The sequence below is a fragment of the Oncorhynchus kisutch genome, linkage group LG17 (genome assembly GCF_002021735.2).
Source record: "Oncorhynchus kisutch isolate 150728-3 linkage group LG17, Okis_V2, whole genome shotgun sequence".
NCBI classification, from domain to species: Eukaryota; Metazoa; Chordata; class Actinopteri; order Salmoniformes; family Salmonidae; genus Oncorhynchus; species Oncorhynchus kisutch.
The window spans coordinates 9,482,548-9,492,596 of NC_034190.2; the positions used below are offsets into that span (position 1 = coordinate 9,482,548).

General features: G+C 43.3%; 1 protein-coding gene across 4 annotated transcripts; it reads left to right on the forward strand.

Annotated features, from left to right (window-relative positions):
• Positions 1-394: 394 nt before the first annotated feature.
• Positions 395-10,003, forward strand: LOC109907150 (protein eva-1 homolog B). Of its 4 annotated transcripts, none has more exons than XM_031795070.1 (4): positions 395-649; positions 1,164-1,346; positions 7,379-7,504; positions 8,085-10,003. In XM_031795070.1, exons 3-4 carry the CDS (start codon positions 7,438-7,440, stop codon positions 8,507-8,509), a joined length of 492 nt encoding a protein of 163 aa, XP_031650930.1. In that variant the 5' UTR covers positions 395-649; positions 1,164-1,346; positions 7,379-7,437; the 3' UTR covers positions 8,510-10,003. The 4 variants fall into 4 exon arrangements, with proteins under 4 accessions (XP_031650930.1, XP_020360531.1, XP_020360532.1 ...); XM_020504942.2 differs by having other exon boundaries at positions 397-649; positions 1,164-1,452; XM_020504943.2 differs by lacking the exon at positions 395-649 and having other exon boundaries at positions 874-1,346.
• The last annotated feature ends 46 nt before the right edge of the window (positions 10,004-10,049 follow it).

The window sequence follows — 10,049 nt, forward strand, 5'->3', positions numbered from 1 at the left end:
TTTTGAAGCCATTAGACTGACTGCCACATCAACACTGTTTAGCTCAGAATAGCTCTTTAGAGGAATTCAAAATTCAGTTTTTTGGTTGTAAAAGCCCCTTCGGAATAATAAGAAACAATGTGTATTCACTGATTTCATAATGTGATGTACGTCTATGGTTTACACAATATAACCGCATAAACAACTTTTATGATTTACACTGACAACCGGCTTTTATATTTTCTGTCTCAGACTTCACCTGCTGGTGTGAAACGGTTTATATAGACCTTGCCAGAGACATGTTGTTGAATCCCCAAAACCCTTTGTCTGTTCCAAATGGCACCATATTCCCTATTCTGGTCAGAAGTAGTGGACTGTATAGGGAGTAGGGTGCCATTTGGGACGGAGCCCCTGAGACCACAACACGGAGGTTGTTTAATCCCCAGTCAGTCCCTCCCAGATCAGCAGCACACCAAATCCCTGTGCCAACAGTAGTCTACGAGCTATTTCCTGTTCCACCCTCCTGGCTAAACACTGAACAGAGCTACCGCACTGTGGCATGGCCCACAGCGGAGATCACCATTCATCGTACAGTCACAGGCCCATGTCTTGGTGAGCAGTGAGACCCTGACAAATAGGGACACTCACTACAGCACAAGCATACCTCAGAGTAAGTAGTGTATGAGGATTTTGGAAAGCCATTTTAGGGTGTTTTGGGGTTTACTCACAATCCGTTTTGGGGTTTACTCGTAATCCATTTAACTGTGTTTTGGTTTTTGTGTGCTTGTTTAATGTTATAAAGTTGCTAAATACTAATCAGGCCCCACCCTCCCTCACTCTCTCGCTCCCTCTCTCTCTCGCTCCCTCTCTCTCTCGCTCCCTCTCTCTGTCTCTCTCTCTCGCTCCCTCTCTCTGTCTCTCTCTCGCTCCCTCTCTCTCTCGCTCCCTCTCTCTCTTTCTCGCTCCCTCTCTCTCGCTCCCTCACTCTCTCGCTCCCTCTCTCTCTCGCTCCCTCTCTCTCTCGCTCCCTCTCTCTGTCTCTCTCTCTCGCTCCCTCTCTCTGTCTCTCTCTCGCTCCCTCTCTCTCTCGCTCCCTCTCTCTCTTTCTCGCTCCCTCTCTCTCGCTCCCTCTCTCTCTCTCTCCCTCTCACCCCCTCTCTCTGGAAACACCTCCCTATTGACAGCCTCTCTCGGTCCTGGGTTTGGCTGGTCCTCTTTCTGGTTGTGGTGTACAGCTGGCCCTGATGTCGAGGAGAGAGGCAGCAGCACTTTTCTCTATGTGATTCTGTTTCCAGCTCTACAGCCTTGGATCTGCAGTTCGACAGTCTGATCGGACTCCTACTCCTCTACACCTCAGGGATCCTCAGGTTTCTCCTCCACTTCATTACAGTCTGATGCGATATTTGCTTTACCTGTAGATCGATGCACAGCTGCTCCTTCTAAAATCATTGTTGTATCTTTATCAGGATTAAGGTGAGTGTGTGAGATTAGTTTTGCATTCACTTGTCACTTCAGTTCCATCTGTAGGTCCTACTGTTGATGTCCTCATGATGATGATGATGATGATGATGATGATTGCATGGTGATGAGGCTTTATCTGTCTTGCCTTTTTACATTTGATGTTTTCTATGGAAAATATTGGTTTCCTAACCATTTAGGAAATAACTTTATTAGCTTACCTAATAAAGTGATCTTGTACACTGGAAGTAACACGATGGCATGGAGGTTTATTAGTAGACTGTTCCTCATATTAATGTCTGTGCTTTATAATGACAGACTATAAAAACACTTTATAGGCTCAGTAGCAGGTATGGCAGAGAGCCAGAGAGCCATAGCGCCTCGACATCCACTACACACTTAACACAGCAACCGGATGAGAGCCGTCCGTCTCCCGGCATGACACACATGTATGTTGTTAAACAACACCAGCGCTTTTGGCGGTTTTTGTTGTCATTATGTTTGTTGTATTATGACAACAGAATCACCTCGTCCCTCCAAGTTACTGTGTTGTAAGCTGCTATCTGTTTCAAGGCACCAATGATAAGAATAATACCTATAAATGCAAAGGTTTAGAATTTCATTGTTTGAATCCAATTGGATTATCTAAGCAGGAAATGTGTCGGGTTGAAGGCAAGAGCGGTTTATGAGGTATATAAACAATCCCAGCTGTTGACCCTGTGCAAGTTATTGGGAGGTGTTAAAGAACTGTGTGAGTGAAGAGACATGTGTCTTCTATCACCAGTTACCACTGATATGTTGCCGCCAGATATTTTGAGACTTTGAGAGAAACTTTTATCACGGTACTGTTTCTTGTTGGCTGTGACAATGTTTTATGGTTGTTTGTGATAAAAACTGTCTGGAGAATGTGCCTTGGTGGGAAGAAAGAGAGGGACAGGAAGGGGAATCCACAGGGAGTAGAATGTGTTTATAAGGGATTACATTTCAAGATGCCAACACATGCCCACAAGTACAGAAATGTTTCTAAAATATGAAGAAACTAATGTAAAAAAGGAAGCCATGGACCTTTTTCAATCTGCCGGACTCATAGCAAAGAAACACTACCGTGGTCATTTGTAGGATTTGAGAAATGAAAACTGAGGCCATGCAAGGCCTAATTAAATGAAAACATTGTTTGTCTTTGAATGAACTGAACTCAAAACAACATTACTCACAGCACTTATGTCATTAAACCCTGGGGGAAAAAACAAGGATGGAGTTGGTGAGATATTTCAAAAGTCAAATCAGTTATCCAGCCTAAATAACTCAGTAGATTACTCAGTAGATTACTCAGTCGATTACTCAGTCGATTACTCAGTCGATTACTCAGTCGATTACTCAGTCGATTACTCAGTCGATTACTCAGTCGATTACTCAGTCGATTACTCAGTGCTCTGATAGGGCAAGGCAAGTATGGGTAACTGCATATGTGTCTGAAAGTGGGTTTTGCAAATCAAATGGGAGGATCAACACATTGGTTGCCACTCAAGGCTTTCCTTGTAGCATTTTAACTAAACCGGTTAGGCAGGTTAGGCTTATTAACGTGGCAGGTTAGGATAATTAACATGGCAGGTTAGGCTTATTAACGTGGCAGGTTAGGCTTATTAACGTGGCAGGTTAGGCTTATTAACGTGGCAGGTTAGGATAATTAACGTGGCAGGTTTGGAGAACTAACGTGGCAGGTTTGGATAATTAACATGGCAGTTTATGAGAACTAACGTGGCAGGTTAGGATAATTAACATGGCAGGTTAGGATAATTAACAATGCAGTTTATGAGAACTAATGTAGCAGGTTAGGATAATTAACATGGCAGGTTAGGATAATTAACATGGCAGTTTATGAGAACTAATGTAGCAGGTTAGGATAATTAACATGGCAGGTTTGGATCATTTACAGAGCAGGTTAGGAGTTTTTTTTACCTTTATTTAACTAGGCAAGTCAGGGGCAGAACAACAGATTTTTACCTTGTCAGCTCAGGGATTCAATCTGAAACCTTTTGGTTAGAAGTCCAACGCTCTAACCACTAGGCTACCTGCTACCCGCTACAAGGAAGTAGCAAGCAGTCACACAAAATGGTCTTGATTGCCAACCAATCTACCCAATTAGCTGTTAGGTTTCAATATATTCACTGGTCTTGATCCTCCCACTTGTTTCACAATGCCCACTTTCAGACATATTCCACGTATGCAGTTAACTATGGGCTTGTTCAACATTGTAGCCGACAGTGCAGGCGACTGCCGACTGACTGATCTACAAATCACCTTGCATCATAAATAACTACTCATTATTATTTTGTAGGTCAGTCATCATTTACCCACAATGCATCATGAATTTGATACTCTCGAACACAGCCCATGACTCGGGCAAAGCAGCAAGACCCATCATCTCCCATGAGTCTGTGGGCCAACAAAGCAGCCACGCTGCCATGGCGACCACCATTTAATTGGCAAAATGTGCCTTTGAGAGTTAACAGGGTCAGGGTCTACTGCCAAGAGTCGGCGGGATAAAGATCAGGGTGGGAAAACGCAGGGTCCTGATGGGCATGATTTTAAACTGAGGAAAGAGGCAGAGAAAAAAGAACATTCTGCCATTCACTCACTGTTGTTGAATTGCATGCAATGGACTGATTGTTATGAGGGAGGAAGTCAGTCATCAGTTACAGTGGTGGGAAAAGTCCCCAATTACCATACTTGAGTAAAAGTAAAGATACCTTAATAGAAAATGACTCAAGTAAAAGTGAAAGTCACCTGGTTAAAGACCTACTTCAGTGAAAGTATAAAAGTATTTGGTTTTAAATATACTTAAGTATCAAAAGTAAATGTATAAACCATTTGACATTCCTTTTATTAAGCAAACCAGATGGCACAATCTTTTTGTTATTTTCATTTACGTATAGCCAGGGGGCACACTCCAACACTCAGACATCATTTACACTCAGCCAGGGGGCACACTCCAACACTCAGACATCATTTACACTCAGCCAGGGGGCACACTCCAACACTCAGACATCATTTACACTCAGCCAGGGGGCACACTCCAACACTCAGACATCATTTACACTCAGCCAGGGGGCACACTCCAACACTCAGACATCATTTACACTCAGCCAGGGGGCACACTCCAACACTCAGACATCATTTACACTCAGCCAGGGGGCACACTCCAACACTCAGACATCATTTACACTCAGCCAGGGGGCACACTCCAACACTCAGACATCATTTACACTCAGCCAGGGGGCACACTCCAACACTCAGACATCATTTACACTCAGCCAGGGGGCACACTCCAACACTCAGACATCATTTACAAACAAAGCATTTGCGTTTAGTGAGTCCTCCAGATCAGAGAAAGTAGGGATGACCAGGGATGTTCTCTTGATAAGTGTATGAATTGGACCATTTTCCTGTCCTGTTAAGCATTTAAATTGTAATACGTGTCAAGGGGAAATGTATGGAGTAAAAATAACATTATTTTTTTTAGGAATGTAGTGAAGTAAAAGTACAAGTTGTCAAAAATATAAATAACAAAGTTTTAAAAAACTACTTAAGTAGATTTATGATTGATTTATGATTGAAACCATGGGATTTCATCAACACTTGGGATTTCATTCTATTCCCTCCCCAGGTCCCCAGGTTCACCCTCAATCTCTGTCTGAAGCCTATGTTTGTTTGTCTTTAAGATCTCTCCTCCTCCCTCTCTCTTCGGCTCTCCTCTCTGGAGTACGACATCTCTCCCATTTCCCAGAGGAAACCCCACACTGTTCTTCTTAGCATTCATGTGTGTTTCTGTGGGAAAAGTGAAACCCCCGCTCTGAACACACAAGAAAGGGTCAGCCAGGTCACTGCTACAGAAATACCATAAATACAAACATATTAACAGGTAACTGGACACCGAACTCGGTTAGGAAAGCAAGCTGACTGACTATTGTGTCCTCAGTGAGGACTATTGTGTCCTCAGTGGGGCATATGGTGTCCTTAGTGGGGCATATAGTGTCCTTAGTGGGGCATATGGTGTCCTTAGTGGGGCATATAGTGTCCTCAGTGGGGACTATGGTGTCCTCAAGTGGGGCATATAGTGACTTCAGTGGGGACTATGGTGTCCTTAGTGGGGCATATAGTGTCCTCAATGGGGCATATAGTGTCCTCAGTGGGGACTATGGTGTCCTTAGTGGGGCATATAGTGTCCTCAATGGGGCATATAGTGTCCTCAGTGGGGACTATGGTGTCCTTAGTGGGGCATATAGTGTCCTCAGTGGGGCATATAGTGTCCTCAGTGGGGACTATGGTGTCCTCAGTGGGGCATATAGTGTCCTCAATGGGGCATATAGTGTCCTCAATGGGGACTATGGTGTCCTTAGTGGGGCATATGGTGTCCTTAGTGGGGCATACGGTGCCCTTAGTGGGGCATATAGTGTCCTCAGTGGGGCATATAGTGTCCTCAGTGGGGACTATGGTGTCCTCAGTGGGGCATATAGTGTCCTCAGTGGGGACTATGGTGTCCTCAGTGGGGACTATGGTGTCCTCAGTGGGGACTATCCCAGATAACACACATACATGTCTTGCCGACGTCGGCCCGACGTCTACATGATACATCAGGCCGATGTAGTATGGAGAGCGTTTGCACATTGGCAACAAGTCGCTGAGACGTCGGCATTAGATCGCATTCGCCCCTCAGCCGCTGTTTGGATGATGCACGTTAAAGCTGCATGCTGCCTAGTCGCTCTAATACAGACATTAAAAAATACCTTTATTTGAGGTCGGAGCCAACAGCAAATCATGTTTCACTACATGGTTTGAATTACCCTTACCAAATGAGTGTAAACATCGAATTTGAATGGAAAATTTAAGAAAGATTATTAGATAAATTATACTGGCAATAATACAACCAATATGCTTTACTAGAATATAGGTGATTTTGTTTATGGGTAAAATGAAGAGAGAAGATTCAAGCTAATGTCAAGTTTAGGAGGCTATTGCTATACCATCAAGTTGTTAAAAGAACTCCAGCACAGAGAAGAGAGAAACAAGAAACGGAGAAACATAAACATCACATTTAACAGAGAGATTGCTTGTGCAGAGGGTGTTGCAGTTAGTTTGATAAAAACTAAGGTTTTATTACAGGCTAAGAGCAGTGAATATGTGATGAATATATTTACACAAAAAAAAATGTTACATTTGATCCACATATGGTGAAAAGAATGCATGGGCCAAGTACTGTAATCAGAAAGTGTTTTATTCATTTATTTAAGCCTATAGGTTTTAGACATATTTTCTGATAAAAGTATTGCCAACCATGAACCGAAAATGTTTGACTGTCCATAGGTAGGCTATGCCTAAAAGATGTGAAACGTGCCCCCCCCCCCCGCGCAGGTGAGGAATTATAATGCATCGATAGGAGGCAGCTAATTCAAGCATTGTGACACTCGTCCCAATTTCAATGTCTACACGATCTACGGCTGACTCTGTGATGCTGATGCTGACTCTGTGATGCTGATGCTGACTCTGTGATGCTGATGCTGACTCTGTGATGCCGACTTCGGCAAGATATATGTGTGTTGTCTGGGTATTGTGTCCACAGTGGGGCCCTAGTGAAGAAACTTACCAGGAACACAATGTCCCCATCACAATGACCCTTGACACTTCATTGGCCTGTAGTGGTGATTGCTGGGTGGGGATGGGTAATGCGTGGAGGCATTCTGTTACATTATCATCTCTAAGCCTTCTGAGACTCAGTGGAAGAGAGAATGAACTCAGACAGTGAGACACAGCTGGCCGTCAGAAAATGACACAGTTCCTCCCATTGGAGATGACGCCAAGTGTCATAGTAGAAGATAAAATGGTGATTACTTCCTGTCTGTGGGGGGGCGGTTCTAACACGTAAATTATTTTTTAACCACAGGACCTCGTATTGGAGACAGGCTGGTGAATGGTTGTCAACAAACAAGCAGAGAGGTCAAAATGGAACCAATTAGGAAAGACATGGAGCTGCTAAGTAACAGCATGGCTACCTATGCTCACATCAAAGGTAAGACCCCCTTGTTATTTCTGCTTATAGTTCTAGGATAAAGAGACCCTTTGTTCATTCTTTTAAAAAAATATAATTTTGTCTTTTTTTTATACATTTTTTTTATTCATTCTGATGCTTTGAGAATAGATTCAACAGCCACAATCTGTTGTAGAGACATGTGTACTGTCTGCTTTGGCGTGACACCCCTGTACTGTGAAAGTATCTGTACTGTGAAAGTATCTGTACTGTGAAAGTATCTGCATGCTCACCCTCTCAAATATTGTGTAAACGTCCTCGTTTCCTGCACTTCTATTACTGCTCAAGGAAAGTGGCTTGTACAGTCAGAACAGACAGGGGCCTCGTACTCATTGTGAAGAGATTTGACAGGAACTGATACCCATCCAGGCATTCTCAAAGCAAGGACAATTCACATGCTGTTGTTATATTTAGATTAAATGAGAATACGAATGGCCCTATTGAACCCCTGTCAATGTAGGTGATAGCCTCTAAAACCTGCCTGATCTCACAAGCTCACAGTCAGTGTGGATTTACGAGGCTTTTGTAGGTGAGTGATCTAACAATCTGTTTTCCCATCCAGCTAACCCAGAGAGCTTTGCTCTGTACTTCATGATGGGTGTGTGTTTTGGCCTGCTCCTGGCCCTGTGCCTCCTGGTCACCGGCATCACCTGTAGGACCCACCGTACCAATAAGCCTCCCCCCTCCCCAGAGAGGAGACAACTGAAGGAGTCCAGTGAAGAAGAAGAGGAGGATGAGGAGAGTGTGGATGTGGAAGAAGGGGAGGAGGCAGAGATCCCTAAAGTGACGGTTGCGCCCATGAGCGACCGCAACAGCCAATTGAACGGTACTTTGAAGAGCGTGAATGTGTTTGCCTCGGCGGAGGAGCTGGAGAGGGCGAGACGACTGGAGGACAGGGAACGCATCGTCAGGGAGATCTGGAGGAACGGACAGCCAGATATACTGACCACTGGAACAGGGACCATCGGACGGATACACTACCACTAATGGACTAAAGTGACTTAAGGACCTGAAACACATGGTCTGAACCCTGAACTAATTAGAACTAATTAGGGTTGATCTACTCCAGACAGACATTGTAGCTGACTGTATTAGGCTGGCACAGATTCACCTTCATCTTTTCATTCAATGATTATTTTTTTATACAAACTAATTTCATTATCATTCATGTACTGGCCTATGACAAAAGTACAAACTAATTTCATTATCATTCATGTACTGGTCTATGACAAAAGTACAAACTAATTTCATTATCATTCATGTACTGGTCTATGACAAAAGTACAAACTTATTTCATTATCATTCATGTACTGGCCTATGACAAAAGTACAAACTAATTTCATTATCATTCATGTACTGGTCTATGACAAAAGTGTGTTGCACAATACAATGTACACTTTAACATGTAATTATTCAATTAGTATTGAGATAAATAGAATGTCATAACCACTGCTCCCAATCGACACACATAATAAGTAACATGAAAAATACCCCACAATGTTTTACAATGCAGACAGCTTGAAGAACCAACCACCAACATTGCTGCCTCTTCGTGTATAATGTCAACATTTGCTTATGGACTCTTCTATGGTTGTAACGGTGCTCCCACACAGAGTCAGTTCCAAGCTCCAACCCTCCAGGCTAATCTTAGCCGGCTGGAAGTCTTCCCACAGAATCCTCCCAGCCTTTAACCCAGCATTTAGCCACCACCTCTGACCCCATCACTTCCTGTGTTACAGCAGCAGCAACACTCCCCTCAAGGGAAGATTGTTGAGGACTTACGAAAAGGCCACATATACCTGTTCTGCATTCCAAATGGAACCCCATTCCCCACCTCTTTCACAGGAGGCTGGTGGCACCATAATTGGGGAGGACGGGCTCATGTTAATGGCTGGAGTGGAATCGGTGGAATGGGATCAAACACATGGTTTCTATGAGTTTGATGCTATTCCATGAGTCATTATTAAGAGATGTCCTCCCCTCACCAGCCTCCACTGACTAGTATATATGGATTAAAGTACCATTTGGGACTCATCCCTTTAATAGCGCTTCAGTGAGTGACTAGTCTTTGACTTGAGAGGTTATGTAACTTCAGTCTGCACAACGTTGCATACTGATCATGTGATCATTGCCAAATGCTTTATTTGAAATTGGCCCGATGAAGAATATTTCAGTCCACCGCTAAATTCCTACAGTCCTAAGCAGACTTTTCTTTGGCCTTTGGTTAGGAATGATGCAAAAAATATCCTGTTGAGTCCAAAGAACTTCAGATACTACAGCTTTGAATGTTAGTTCAGCATTTCGGCAATGAAGCCCTTTAATATCCCCCTTCCGCCTTCATTTCCTTCCCCAGTCAGATGAACTTGTCGATACCATGTTTATGTCTCTGCATAGTGTGAAGTTGCTAACCAGTGTTAGTGCAATGTCTGGAAGTCTATGTAAGTCAGTATTATAGATTGTGAAATAAACAAATTGAAATGAGAAAAAAAAATTGTTTATGTGCAGTTCAATCACAGATAAAAACAGT